General features: G+C 48.0%; 1 protein-coding gene across 3 annotated transcripts in view; it reads left to right on the forward strand.

Annotated features, from left to right (window-relative positions):
• The window catches only part of LOC144110607 (zinc finger SWIM domain-containing protein 5-like), a 32,437-nt gene that overhangs the window by 13,004 nt on the left and 4,557 nt on the right, over positions 1-14,876 (forward strand). For 2 of the 3 annotated variants that reach the window (XM_077643624.1, XM_077643627.1), the window contains exons 4-15: positions 407-550; positions 1,264-1,412; positions 2,278-2,428; positions 3,859-4,065; positions 4,286-4,687; positions 6,332-6,577; positions 7,337-7,474; positions 8,876-9,200; positions 10,671-10,794; positions 13,087-13,331; positions 14,012-14,163; positions 14,318-14,484. In XM_077643624.1, coding sequence (XP_077499750.1) covers positions 407-550; positions 1,264-1,412; positions 2,278-2,428; positions 3,859-4,065; positions 4,286-4,687; positions 6,332-6,577; positions 7,337-7,474; positions 8,876-9,200; positions 10,671-10,794; positions 13,087-13,331; positions 14,012-14,163; positions 14,318-14,484 — 2,450 coding nt within the window. The remainder of the gene's footprint in view (positions 1-406; positions 551-1,263; positions 1,413-2,277; positions 2,429-3,858; positions 4,066-4,285; positions 4,688-6,331; positions 6,578-7,336; positions 7,475-8,875; positions 9,201-10,670; positions 10,795-13,086; positions 13,332-14,011; positions 14,164-14,317; positions 14,485-14,876) is intronic. The other variant, XM_077643626.1, reaches the window with a different exon arrangement.

The raw sequence follows: 14,876 nt of genomic DNA on the forward strand, positions 1-14,876 counted from the left end.
GTGCTGGTGGAACACGAGGTGACACTGCAAGTTAACACTCTTCATTTAGATTTTTTTGTGAACTCTCCAGCTGTTTTGGGGCTGCTACTGCATTGGCAAAGCCCTGGACAGTTCTGAGCACCACTTCTTAGAACTGTCGGCTGATGGAGCAGTATGCAGATCCACCTTCCGTTTCTGTCAGTAGTACTGTACTCAGCACTGCCCTTTCTTGTGATTCTGCTGGTGTATTTTTTTGCTGACAACTCCAAGGTGTGTTGATGGGCCTCGACACAGTCAGTAGCGATTGTGTATCTTTGTATACTAGTAAGATAGCGCGAGTGCTTATTGGTCCACAAGATAGTTGCACTACATGCGTGATGTCTTCCTTTGACATGCTGTCGTGGTATGTGTGTGTGTGCATCTGCAGAGACCCTGCTGCAGCTGGACCGGGAGCAGCTGCAGAAGCTGCTGCAGTACCTGATTGCCGAGCACCACACCGAGGTGCTGCCCACAGCTCAGCGCCTGGCTGACGAGATTCTCCAATCGCGGTCTCTCATCAACCGCATTGCAGGTACAGTGGTGGGCTTCGTTATAGCGTACACATTTATTGCAGCTGCTTTTGTCTATTTTGACGTGCACAGGGACATGCACAGCTAGCTGCAGTCCAGATCGCCTATGCTCAGTGTCACTTGAAGACTTGGTCGTTGCTGAAGGCTTGACCTTTGCCTGGAACTGCTGGTCTTTATTAAAGCCCTCAGGCTTCCTAGAGGTGGCATCTGCAAATAGGTCGGCCAGTGACACGTAGAGGGCAGTATTTGCGCGGTTTATCCACAGCATCAAAAAAGAGACGCCGCCATCTTTAACAGTGTAACTAAACACTGTTATACAGTACGCAGTGGAACATCTGGTTAAGAGAACTGTCCTCATTGATGATGTGGTGACAGCCAGCCATCTAGTCAAATTTTACTCTTTTCTTGTTCTTACTTATCCCAGGTGAAAGGTTGCTTTCTGAAGCTCAACACCTTGTCTAGAAGGTGCAGTAGCCTGGTTTGGTCACATGTCCGGTTTCAATGCCTCAGCCATCATTTGTGAGCATTCTCATGGGCTTGTCTTACATTGGTACAGTACACCTTTGAAAGTTCCCTACTGACCCAGAGAGCCTTGCAAAGCTGTATTTATCTGTGTAAGGCTCAACAGGAGTGCTGAACTTGTTGTTGTAGAATGATGGCGCACAGTGTCTGTGTCGAGCTTCGTTCTTAAAAGCTTTAATTGCTTGCCCCAAAGGGGCCCCCGACCCGACGGCGGGGGCCTCGGCCGAAGAGGACCACAGCTGGCACCTAGACGAGGAGCAAGTGAGCGAGCAGGTGCGCGCCTTCCTCTCCCAGGGCGGATACTTCATGGTCTCCAAGCAGCTCAACGCCCTCTTCTCCAAGGTACTCTTTTCCTCTCACCCTCTTTCTTATTCTCTCTATATATACGCACTGTGCAATGTGCTTTACTCTTCGCATTACATTTGCTGCATCTGCACCTGCAATGGCACGAAATGCTGGGTTGCTTGCAGTGGCTTATGGGGCTGTGCTTTAGGTAGAGTTATCCTTGGGGATGCCACATTTGGCCTGCATTGGTCAGTGGAAGCAGCAGAACCTCTAGGCAAGGCAAAAGATATTTGTCCATAGCATGCTGTTGCCGAGCATTTTTTTCTTATTGGAACAATTGTTGCAACAGTTATCTTTATGTAAAAAAATTTGGAACAATCGTCTTTGTGTGAACTGCGGTGCTGCTGATTAATCTCACCAAAAAAAAGAATATAACTGTTGCATCGTTTTCAGAGGCCACCTATGGTGCCCAGATGCAAGTGTGCCAGCTCTTTTACCATTTTAGCTCTCAGTGGCTAGCAAAGTTGTGTCATTCTTCGATGTTGTGTCACCATGTCCTGATTCTCATTCCCAACTTGCCTGATTGCACAGACTCGGTTTAAAAGGTGAAAATTAACTTGGGGGAGGGCTGGCACAGCTTAAACAGATGCTCTTTTTCGTTGCTACTTAGAATGTAACACGGTGGTGCATTTCAGTCAGAGTGTGCTGCATTTATCTGACCAAACCCTGTGAATGCCACCTGTGCTGTCCTAGTTGTTCATCCCGCAAGCAGCATACCAACCGTTGCATTCCGCCATCCCTTGAGCATTTGAGAGCTTGCACTCACTGCATTCCCTTTGGAGGTCTGCCTGTCTTCAGCATTCTTGTTGAAGAGTGCTCCCACCCGGCGGTTGGCCGCAGCTGAGCCGACTTGTCTGCGCAGGTGAAAGAGATGCTGCGGGCGGGCGATTCCAACGGGGCTCGCATGCTGCGCCTCATCACAGAGCAGTTCCTGGCCGACCCACGCCTTGTCATCTGGCGGGCCCAGGGGACACCCATGTCCGACAAGTGCCGGCAGCTGTGGGACCAGCTTGGTATGCACCTTGTGTTTTCACTCGAGCCTACCCTTTGTGTGTGCCCTGTGTTTTTTTCCTCATTCCTTTCAGTGTCAAATCATTATTCTGGGGAAGTGGGCATGGGGAGGAGGGGTTAACGTTTTTAGGTTTTTGAAGGAAGGGAAGGAGAAAAAAAGCGTTCATTCATTCATTGTTCAATTGGTGGCCATTGTTCGATTGGTGGCGGTTCAGACAGCCGTTGCTGGTCTTGCGGGTCTGATCTAGACAGAGCAGCCTCCCAAGAGGAGAAAGTGGGGTCAGAGATGGGTGGTTGGTGCACCTGTCGATCAGGGCATTCGCATAAGGAGCAGAGCGGCCGTCAGCACTGTCATAAAACTTCAATGTTTAAACAAATCAGCCCACTTCAGGCATTTTAAAGTCCTGTTGCTTGCAAAACAAGTAAATAGAAGCACACACTCACCGGGAAGAGGCCAGAGCTACTGTAAAAAAAAGAGGCATCAGTCTTATAAGCTGTTTTCTGCATTCATTTCACATGCCTGGGTTGTGAGGTGATTCAGTGCAAAATTTTTCATACTTCAGCACATTTTCATGGTGCACACAGTTGCGCATATTGCACCTTGTACATATGGGTACTTGATGGTGTTCAGGTTGTGTCCACAACTTTGGACAGTGTGCCTGAAAGGGCTATCCAGAGTGTTTCTAAATCTACGAATTGCCAAATAAATTCTCCAGAATGTGAACTGGCGATTGAGGCATGTGGCTGTGCCGATTGCTAGTAGCACCTGAGCACTTTGCATGAAACGGGAAGTAGAATGTGCTTGCCCGCCGCCCTCCACCCCACTTAACCTTGAAAAACTAGAGAAGCTGCCTGTAAAAACTAAGTGAATGCACGTCATTAACTAGCGTGCTTACTTCGCCTAAGGTAACCGGGCTGCACGGTTACCTTTTCGCTTTTTTAGTGGAGCCTTTATGCTATAAACAAGAATACACCTATATGGGAGTAAAAAGAGAGTAAACTATCCTCTGGTGCATAAAAGGGTGTGTGCTGGAGGACAGCTTACTCCCTTTTTACTCCTTTCTGTTTAGAGTGTACGGCTTCCCTTAAGACCAAAGAGATCTTGGAAGGCAAGGATAAGGGTTCTCCTTATCTTTCAGAGATTCAGAGCTTGAGGGATGGCATGAGTGCTCCACTATACAGCTGAGAAGTAGAACATGCAGCCGGGTTACTTTTGGCAAAAGCAGTGCATTCTGTTTGGGTTACTTTTGGCAAAAGCAGTGCATTCTGTTTGGGTTACTTTTGGCAAAAGCAGTGCATTCTGTTTGGGGAAGCATGTCCCAAATGAAAACTAAGAAACATGACTGTCCGAACACTGGTTGAATAGGCTCATTACTTATCTCGTGAGTGTGGCAATGATTTTTGCTCGGGGTTGTGCATTGAACATTTGCAGGCACCCTGTGGGTGTGCGTGGTGCTGAATCCGCACTGCACCAGTGCGGAGAAGCAGCAGTGGCGCCAACTGCTGGAGCGGTGGTCCTCGATGCACATCTGTCCACTGGAGGACGCCGACTTCCGACCCAGTGCCACGGGACGTCGGCCGCTGGCCGTCGACGACGACTCATCCGATTCTTCCGAGGATGACGGGGGTGGTGGGCACGGTCAGTTGCTGCTGAGCACGCGTTTTTGGTGGACGGTTATTGCAATTTGTGCAGCTCACTTGACTCTTCTATTCAGAGCTCCTGAACTTGTGTTCAGATCAGCTGTAATTAGCGGCCTAACATTGATGTCCCATCTACGATATGATTTGCGAACTTTAATGTACTACTGTCAAGCCTGCTGAAAACCTGCTCACAACGAGGTGCCCCCTTTCTTCAACAGGTGACAACCGAGCTGGTGGTGGGCACCACGGGGGTGGCGGTGGGAATCACCACCATCCACGAGGACTGCCACCTGGTCCACCCCACCACGGTGGCAACGGCGTGCTGCCACACCATCCACACCGGCGGTCGCGAAGGAGTAGTGTTGTGGCTCCGCCCCGTTCCATCTTCCAACGCGCCCTGGAAGCCTGGCTGCTCTCGTGGGATGATCCGCACCTGCGGTACATTCTGTCGCACGATGCCTGTTCCGAACCTCATTCCCACCGCTCGTCTGGGTTGTCATCGTCGTCGTCGTCCTTCTCGTCGTGTTCATCTTCGTCCTCCTCGTCATCGTCGTCCTGTTCCAATTCCTGTGCCCCGTCGACCAACCACTTCAATTCACAGGGTTACCCCCTCTGGCATGGTGAGTGCTGCTTTGTCTTCCAGGGATTTTATAATGTGTTGTGACGGTGTTCAAGGCCAACCACTCTTCACAAGGCTTGAACTAAAATTGAGGACAGTGCAGCGAGCTGTGGAGATGACACTGATGAGGGCAGGAAGCGAGTAGAGTGAATCAAGGAACCGATGCGAGTTGATGACATCCTAGCTGAAATCAAAAAGAAATGCATGGACGGGTCATGTAATGTGAAGGGAAGATAACTGAAGGTCCCTCAGGGTAACGGAGTGGATTCCAAGAGAACGCAGCCATAGCAGGGTGCAGTGTAGAGTCAGGTGGGTGGATGAGATCAGGATTTAGGCGAGGGTAGGATGGTCACAACCAGGGTTGTGTGGCGTTATTTGGAGAGATATGAGAGATACCTTTGTCTAGCAGTGAATGTAGCCGAGCTGGTGATGATGGTCCTGCTAGGTACCTGAAGCGAGTGTTCTGGTTGCTCCTTGCGCCACATTATTTGTCCCCTCGGACCAGGGGTTCTGAAACCGGGTTCCACGGAACCCCGGGGTTTCCTTGGCGTGTTTTCTGGGTTTCCCAAGCACCTAAAACCCTTGCTTGCCTCAACCCACTCCCTCACTTTACTTTACATACTTTTATTTTGGGAATAATCGCACTGTAAGTGTTCATTGCTGATTGTTTCACTTTACAGCCAGTAATTATTGATTGAATTTCAGCATTTCTTGAGGCATTGTGCTTCGGTGCTCCTTTTTCCATGCACGTCTTGCAGGAAAGAACAAGAACACAAGACATACGGGGCTCCTCAGCACGTTTTAAAAGTTGTTGAGAGATAACCCGTGTCTCAGGTGATGGGCAGAGCTTCGAGTGCATTACTGGTTTGCCATGGAAAGATTAGGGTGTGTGGAGTGGCATGCAGCCAGAAACAGGTGGCTTGTCATGGGTACTGTACTTAAAAATGGTGTTGTGCACATATTGTTGGTGAGGCCGAGACATGCCAATAACAACATTACTGTGTTAGATACGGCATTCATTTGGTAATGTGATCGACTCAACTTTTGTGGACCCGTAGTCTGGCAGCATAATTAATGATAAAATTTTAGAGCACTTTTATGAGAAAAGACTCAGTGCCTCTGTAATTATTTTTGCTTACCTGTATATACAACTGAAATGTGTGCAAGCACTTCTAATGCCCCTTGCACATGGCACATCCAGTCTCGTCTCCATTGAAGTGGCCTAGCTGCTTATGTCATTTGTTTGCTGTTTCCAGGCAAAATTTTTGTGGAATTTGTGGCAGTTTTACAAGATATACAGATGGCATTGTTGTCGTGTTAGCAAATGATGTTACTTTCTGATTTGTGACAGTGCACAGAGAAATATTACATTAACTTGTGTGTTATTCAGTGGACACTCGATTTGTCAGAAGACACAGGTGCAAGCTTAAAAACGGTACAAAACCTTAGAGTGTGCCATCATCTGTTCAAAATGAAAGCAAAAGTTCAACGGTCACCAGCACTTAATGATCGTCTTGGTCTGTTGTTATGTGTTGAATGTCTTTGAACGTGATTGTCACTCAGAGTGCCTTTGTAATTGTTTGTGTGTCTGCTCGAGTGCATGCATCTCGTGACATGACCATGTGTCCACGCATGGCTGCTGCAGAGCCCATCCCGGTGGCGTGTTCGCGGGTGGAGGCCCTCCGCTCGCACGGCTACCAGCAGGAGGCCCTGCGGCTGGCGGTGGCCGTGGTGCGCACCATGAAGCGCCAGCAGCGCGAGTGGCAGTGCCGCTGGCAGGCCGAGCAGGAGCGCTCGGGCATCCACTACCACCACCACCATCACCACCACCACCATCATCGGAGTGGGGGCCGCTCGTCGTCTTCTTCGTCGGGATCCTCCTCCTCGTCCAGTGAGAGCCGCCTCTCCTCCCATGTGCACCGCACCTTTGACGTGCGGCCTAATGCGTGCCGTGCCATCTGACCTGCCACATTGGCTCATTGAAGATGGCAGTCAGCTGTCGAGTCCAAATGGTGGAACTAAATACCCAGCCACAGTGGCCATGTTTTAATGGAGGCAAAACAATAGCACCTGTGTGCTGTGTGTTGTCAGTGCATGTTACAAAGTACCCCAGGTGTTCAACATCAGTCCAGAGCCCTCCACTGTGGCGTCTCTTGATAGCCTGCATACAAATCAGGGGAGCACGGGAACACGTACTGGGGGCTTCAATGCAGGAGCCCGGTGTGGTTCTTGAAAATTGATGAATGTGGGAGGATTTCTCCAAGCCTGATTTGTTCAGGTGATGCAGTTCACTGTGGCCTGCAGGATTAATGTGCCTTCAAGGCGCTGTTTTTGGCGTAACATGTCACTGGTGTAATGCAAGATGTGTTGTGGGCCTGCCTTAAGATTAAGTCTAAACATTGTGCCTAGACTGCATAGAGTACACGTGACTAACCGAAAACGGGGGTCCTACAAAATGGAGAACTAGGCGTGAGCTGTAGGAATGGGACGGACTGTCTTTCCTCAAGTGTGAAGTTAACTGTCATGAACTGAACTTGAAATGCAAAGGGGCGAAATGTCTGCCGATCGTGGTGTTTCTTCGTCCCTTGGTCATGTCCTTCGTTGTTGAACACCGTCCTTTCCTTCCATTCCTTTTCTGCGTGGTCTACAGGTTTCTCCTCCAGCTTGAGCACGCACAACAACACGGAAGGCTGGGTCGGCCACCCACTCAACCCCATCGGCTCCCTGTTCGACACGCTGGCCGAGGCCTCCCTGGTTCCCGACAGCAAGCACCTGGAGTACTTTTACGGTGGGAGCCGGGCTCCCCTGGGAAGCTTGCTTGCACACCGCTTACTTTGCTTTGTTGCTTGTTGCATTAAGAAGCCTGCGCATAAAGTCAGAAGAAAGAACTTCCTGTAAATTCATTCCTCTCCATTGCTGAGTATTAAATATCCTAGCTCGCATTGCACAGACATGATTATGATCCCTCTGAGTGCCAGATCTTTTTCTTTTCTTTAGAGCAAGAACTTTATGCAATCACTTCGCTGCACTTAGTCATGAGTATAAAACTTTTTGTGATAGGGCTGGGGTTGATTCCAGCCTTTACTCTCTGGGCAGACCTATTGCAGTGGCTTAGTGGGTACAATGTTCGGCTGCTGAACGCAAGATCATGGTTATAATCTCGGCTGCAGCGGCTGCATTTCCATGGAGGCATAATGCCAAAGATGCCCAACTGCTGAGCAATGTCAGTGCATTTTAATTAAAGAGCCCCAGCTAGTTAGAATCAGTCTGAAACCTGTGCTATGTCTCTCTTGCAGCCTATGTGCAGCAGCATCTAATGAGAGGACATGCTGTTTTTTGTAAGCTGTTTATAGCAAAGGGCTGTCTTTTTTGTTCAACTTAAGAAGGCAGCATGTGGGTTCTTATTTTGTCATTTAAACAGGGCACAAAAATTCAGCTGCTTGTTCACTTGGCAGCTTATAGATATGCTGTCTTTTCAATCTTAAGGGAAGCTTCCGGTGACCAAATATAGAGAATGTGCATGTTTTACGATGGCTCTTGAGTATTAATGATTCCTACAAGGGCTATAATTTGTTGCATGATAGCCTGTGCACACCTTGGTAGGTTTGACTGTGCAGCAAAACCATTTTAAAGAGCAATCATTCAAGGGAGGTTTCCTTTAAGGGTGCATCTGTAGCATGGAGCAAGGGGGCTGGAGTTAGTGAAATAAGCGTAGAAGAGCAGAACCTTTTTCTTGTGTCTTATGCGATGTACACTTCAACAATTTTTTTTTTTTGCACTAGATTGCAGACATGTTCAGACATGCACTGTACCTCCAGTGTGTTGGTTTATATGGCGTAAATTCTTCTTGGATGCTTTCAGTAGCATTTCTGTAAATTTGCTATAACACTCCATAGTTTGTTCTGGTGTAAATGAGACTATAATTCTTATTCTAGAGACACCTACCATGATGGCTCAGCAGCTATGGTGTTGTGCTGCTGAGCCCAGTTTTGTGAGATTGAATTCCGGCTGTATTTTGACATGCTTTGGACGTTAAAGAGCCCCAGATGGTTGGCATGAATTCAAAGCCCTCTACTATGGTGTCTCTCATAAGCCCTTGTGCAACTTCGGGATGTTACACCCCGCATACCACACCGCACTGTGCCATGTTATGTGATGTCATAATATGTTCTTTACATGGCTGCTGCAGAGTCTCTACCCGGACCCAGCGCAGAAGAAGCAGCTGCCAGCACCAGTGGCAATGGTGGTGGTGGTGGTGGTAACGGCGGTGGTGGCGGAGGGAACAACGGTGGAGGTGGAGGCAACAGCAACAACAATGGCGGAGGTGGGGGCGGTGGTGGCGGAGGTGGTAATAACAACAACAACAATGGGGCTGCCAACTCCTCGCACCACCCACCGCACCCGTCTCATCCACCACATGGGAACAATGGTGGTGGCGGGGGCGGAGGTGGCGGCTCTTCATCATCGTCTCCTCCCTCGCAGTCTGCGTCAGCGCAACCCCGGGAAAGACCAAGGTAAGCTGTTGTTACTTTGGTTTCTCTCGGCGAATTTTAATGAGCATATTGGGGTTGACGCTGTAGACAGGAGGGATAATGTGCGTGTGCTGTTCCTTCACCATGATCGGAGGTATAGGGAGAGTACCACATTGTCGTGAAATTCTCTTGTGTGATAGAGACCGTTGTTCTTGCTTGCTTATGCCTTTTGGACTTGGAGGAGATGTACCTTATTCATTGAAATGCAAGATTAGTTTGTTTTTTTTACTGAAAATAGAAGTTAAATGACATCCACTGAGTATTATGTTGAGGCTGAGACAGACTGTACTGTAATTGTTTGCGTATTGATTGATGCAGTGTGGAGGTCACCCTCTGTCTTCAGGAAGAGAAAAATGTAAAATGTTGCAATATCTTATAGGTTTACAAAACGAAGTTTCAAGATCCAAACAATAAACTAAGTGCCTGACGCAGTGCATGACTTATCAGAACGGTGGCGGCACAGTTAGAAACTAATCACCAGGAATAGTGCACTTACGAAAGTTCAGCAGATACCCTTAACGTCCACAGTACCATCGACGTTGTACATTAGCAGCAGTTATCCTTTTCAGGTCCATGGAAAGCTTAGCATTGCTATTGCTTGCAAGAAGGTACTCCTGCTGCTTTCCCGAATATTGGTACCTGACGCTCTTTTTGACGGTATTGGACTAGCTTGCTGGCATGCAATTTTTGACAACTCCGTGCGTAAGACAGCCGATTGTTTCAGTGCTGTTGAGAGTGGTCACTGATGTTTGGGAGGCATAACCCGCCGCATAGTTGAGCAACTGGGAGCTGTTTCGTTTTTATGATGAGGCGTCTCAAGCTCATGGTCAACGCATTGATGGTGCAGTGGCGCTCTGTGCTTACCCCCGTATCAAACTTCTCTGTGAATCTTTTGCATAGTAGCTCTCTTGAAAAGGTGCATGGAACTTTCACGCAGCATCTTACTTGAAGACGACGCACAGGCAACCTGGTTTTTGAGGCACTTTTGCTCATAAACTTCTACTCACCTTTCAATATATGTGGTCTCTTTCTTCACATTACATTCATGTACTTCTTTTTTGCCTCTTTGATTCTCTCAAAAGCTACCCTCTTGTTACAGTCATGTAATGCTACATTCTGATAAATATGGCATAATCATGTCTTCAGTAGAAGAAGTTGGCATTTGTGTAGTGTGAAATTTTGAAATCCTCTATATATGGCTGCAGGTTTTTGCTGTAAGATGAGACAAAGTTCTGCGGGCAGTGGAGTTAAATAGCAGTAAAAACTTTTGTTCACGTGTTCTTGGAAGCCGGTAGTAATTAAGTACATAGAGCAAACAAACTGGAGTGTGCATAGATAGCAGCACTGAGACATATCTGCGGTTGGGAGCCACCGAAATGTGTTAGCTCTTCATTGCTTCGTGGCAGGTGAGTCTCTTGGCGGGCTTTCACATACTCGTCCGTGGCGTTGCAGGTATCGTCACGTTGCGGTGCCAGGCAGTCGAGACCGCAGTGAGTCGCTCCTCTCGCTGGCTGTGGAGGCAGCCCTGGTGGGACTGGGACAACAACGATCCATGCCTGTGGGCCTCTATGCGCAGGTAACCTTGGCCTGCGGTGCTTTGCCACAGAATATGACAGTTCACTAAACTGACCTGGAGTTCCTCACATACTTCTTTGATTTGCAGTCTTTTTTTTTTTCTTCAGAGTATGCTTTGTCTGTAGTCATTCAATCTTGCCAGCAGCTATGTCTGGCCCTCTTTGTGTTTTGTGTCATAGCCCTTCAGGTTTCACTGCCTTGTGTGGTACACAGTGTGACCTTTGCCCGTCTTGAAGGGAACAACTGTTCTGTAAGGGCCTTTTTTTCTTTTCTTTTTTTAATGCGGCAGAAAATTTACAGTCAAAGGTGCCCGATTCTGCAGTGGTTTCATCAGAAACAAAACGTATAAGTTTTTTACTGAGAATTTTGTAATCGCTGGGTATGCCCATTCTATGTACCCCATTGCTGGAAGCCATGATCACTGAGCTCGATTGCAATTGCACGCCAGCAAAAGTGGTCATTAGAAACTGAAGTAATTGGACAGATTTAGCGTGGTGTAGCACCTATATGAGTTTCATCACCCTACTGCTGTGGCACAGTGATGTACACCTCATCAGCAGCAGTTTCAGTGGGCCATGATTACCACTGAAACCAAGAAACTCAATACACTGTGTCTATCAGCACCAGCCCAACAGCCCAAAGCACTTCATTGGTAATGCAAAGGGAGTGTCGCATTTTATCAAAGGGTGCACTGGAGAGAGTATATAAACTATAATAGAAAGAAGAAACGCTACGCACCTTGCAACGTATAGGTAATTAATATTATAGTACTGAAATGTAGTCACGTGGTGGAATACATCGACAGTGGCAGTTTCACAGCAGGGTATCACTCCAGCATGTCTTATGCAGTTTTCAGTGCCAAATTCAAATTATAAATCCTCGTTTGTTCGATATTAAAGTACTCTGTTCGGACAGTATGAGGCAAGGTCTTTTCATTTCCGCCATAATCTTCAGACACGCTTTCTTCAGTTGTCGGCCCTTTTAAGGAGTTTATGGTAATGAAAATGTTAAGCTTTGAATGTGGTAGCGTCTGTCTAAGAACCCTTTTTTATTATTTGTTTCATTTTGGCTCATACAAGAGCATTTGCAGTGCTATTGGTGCATCTTGTTCAGCACCAGTAGTGATCATCATCTTAATCTCAAACGCACTTCCTTTTGAAAACAAGCTGCACCAGTTTCTTTCATGCCAGGAAGTCTCCATGTGCTTTTGGTTATTGAAAAGTAGTACATCAAGTAGAAATTGCTCATTCCAAAATAGATCCTGCATTTCGCCTCCATCAAATTGCGACCGCTGTGGCCGGGATGGAACCCACATCTTTCAGAACAGTGGCCAAGCGCCGTAACCACTGAGCCACCGCAGCAGCTTTGGAAATGCTTTTTTTATGGCACAGTTGATCATTAGAGTTGTAAAGACGAAGACGAACATTCTGTTTAGCGGCAGCATTGCCATCATTGCGCGTACTTTGTGCTCGACCTGGCTGACCATGGACTGTTGCTACCCCTGCTCCTGAGGTCGCAGTGCCTTCAATAAACCCCCGTCTTACAGAGTGACCATATCTTACACCCTTGGGGGCAGTGCACATTTAATAGTGTAGCCATTTGCAAAGCTCTGCAGTTTCTCTCCAAAGTTTGGAGGCGTTGGAGAGTGCTTTTGTTCTATAGTCGTCAACTCTCGGGAGTGCTTCCTTTCAGTGACAAGATGCAGAAGTTTCTTTTACAGTAATAGCTGCACTGAAGACTTTCTCTGGGTATACAACGGCAGTGCCTTTGGCATTACTGGTGAGACTGTACACATTGACTGTAAACTCCATAAATGCCATGCAGGGCAGTAAGTGTGCCCAGACTGTGTAAAATGTTGTCATGCAGACCAGTTAAGCCTGTGCTGTAACAGGTTGCACAAGAGGTCCTCTTGAGTAGGTGCTATCTTCAGTCACATGATCAAATTAGTTTTGAACTGGGCACTCCCAGGAGGAAAGGGTATGCCTTTTGATGTCACCTTTTTGTCCAGGGGATGGTGAAAGTCGGGGAGGAGGGTGTGTGGTTTTCAAAAACTTAAGAACATAACTTTTAAATACAGTACACCTTTTACATCATATATGGTGTAAAAGGTATCACAATCATAGTACACCCAATAAATGCATGCTTATTTTAAACCACAATGGGTGCTATTTTAGCACCCTTTGTGTTATTTCTGCCAATATTAATTTACACTGTGAAGGGTGCTATTTTACATCCTTTGCGGTGCGGTGCACCCAAGAGAGCGTCGCTGAAGGTGCGAATGGCTGCCCCCCAGGAGAAGGCATGCCGTCAGGAGGAGCGCCTGATAGCCCGGCTGCGGGACGTGGATGCCGACGGCCTGCTGGTCGGGGTGCTGCGCAAGCAGGCCATGCTGTTGCTCGAGGGGGGACCTTACTCAGGCCTAGGCGTGGGTGCCCACCCCGAGAGCGTGCCGATGCACACCTTTGCCCGCTACCTCTTTGGGGCCCTGCTTCCCTACGACGCTGACTTGGCCTACAGTGTTGGACTGCGTGCCATGCGGTTAGTGGCCGTCTTGCCCTCGTCTTCCTTTTGCATTTCTCTCACCTTTGTCTCTTTTTGCACTTTGAACACACAAGTAATGAAGCAGGGGTAATGGCTGTTCGGAGGATGCATGAGCTTAGCGTGTTGAGGCTCGTATGCCTTTACCAGCTGTGTCTGCTTATTTTACAGCGTTATTTCTTATTCTGTATTTGTACATTGTGCATACTATCCCCTACCCCTATCCTTTCTTACTATCGCTCCCCCCTTTCCTTCCCTCTCCCTGTCCTTTTATTCCCGCTAGCCGCAGCTGTCCTTTTATTCCCGCTAGCCGCAGCTCAGGCGCTTCAAGTTTTGATGGCAGATGCCGCGGCTAGCAACATCTTTTCCTTCCACTGCTATTTTGTTAATAAATAACCACTAACAACAGCTGTTCTGTTGAATGGCTATGTGCAGCTGTGAGTGCACAGACCAGCTACAGGACAGTGAAACGACAAAACATGGCGCTTGTCTGCACTCTTGTGCTGGCGTTTTTTTGTTAGCATATCAGATCTCATAGCTGCAAAGTTCTACTGGCAGTTGGGAGTCATTGCTCCTTCATTTCAGATTGGATTGTACATGGTGTACACGGCCTTCCTGTTCACTTCTTTCGGAGTCTAAATGAATCTACCCTTTTCCTTTCTCTGGCCTCTGTAACACAGCCTTCCTATCCTGGAGAACCAGGAGGAGCCCGATGACCCTGGCACAGGGGTCAACGCCCCTGCATCCAGCCGCTATCCGCGCTGGTTCACCTTGGGCCATGTGGAGGTGCAGCAGTGTGCCCTGGCCTCCACCATGCTCTCTGCCGCAAAGGGTGAGCAAATGATGCTCGGGATCTCGATATTTTCGGCTGGCTTTTCTCTGCTTTAGACAGCGGCGCTAAGCTCAGTCTGTGATTGTGGCAGGACCCCCCCCCCCCCCCCATCAAGCTTCCCTTCAACTTTCTCCTCCGCACATGATGCCTGCAGATGACGTGATGCGCCTGCGGACGGTGATGAAGTCGTCGCAGCGCAACATCCACAGCTCGTCGCAGCTGTTCAAGCTGGCACAGGACGCATTTCGCATTGCCGTGCCTCAGGACGGAGGTCCCAGGCACCTGGCCCTGCTCAACGTGGCCTTTGAGCTGGGCCTGCAGGTGGGCCTCTTGTTTTCTTTCTGTGTGGTTGTGGTAGATGTGAAGGGGCACTTAGCTCTTCTTTCCTGGTCATTATTATTAGGCTTGTGCAAAAAGTGGTTCATTGGCTCAAAGCAAATTCGAAGCAAATGGTCTTTTTCTTAAGTCATTTTGAAGTATATATTTCAGAAACATTCAGCACATAAAAAAAATTTAACAACACAGTAGGCATTTTAACACACAAGACCACTGCACAAGAAGAAAGTGCATTGAAGCTTTGTTGCACTTATCGAAGCTTTGTTGACCTTTGGAAATTTGGATCTACTCACAGAACCATTCGGTTTATGAGGTATGGGACCTATCTTTGGGACCTGCGGCTGCTCCGGTCTCTCCATGGATACCTGCAAAGCTTA

This window comes from Amblyomma americanum, chromosome 11 (genome assembly GCF_052857255.1).
Source record: "Amblyomma americanum isolate KBUSLIRL-KWMA chromosome 11, ASM5285725v1, whole genome shotgun sequence".
In the NCBI taxonomy this organism is placed as follows: domain Eukaryota; kingdom Metazoa; phylum Arthropoda; class Arachnida; order Ixodida; family Ixodidae; genus Amblyomma; species Amblyomma americanum.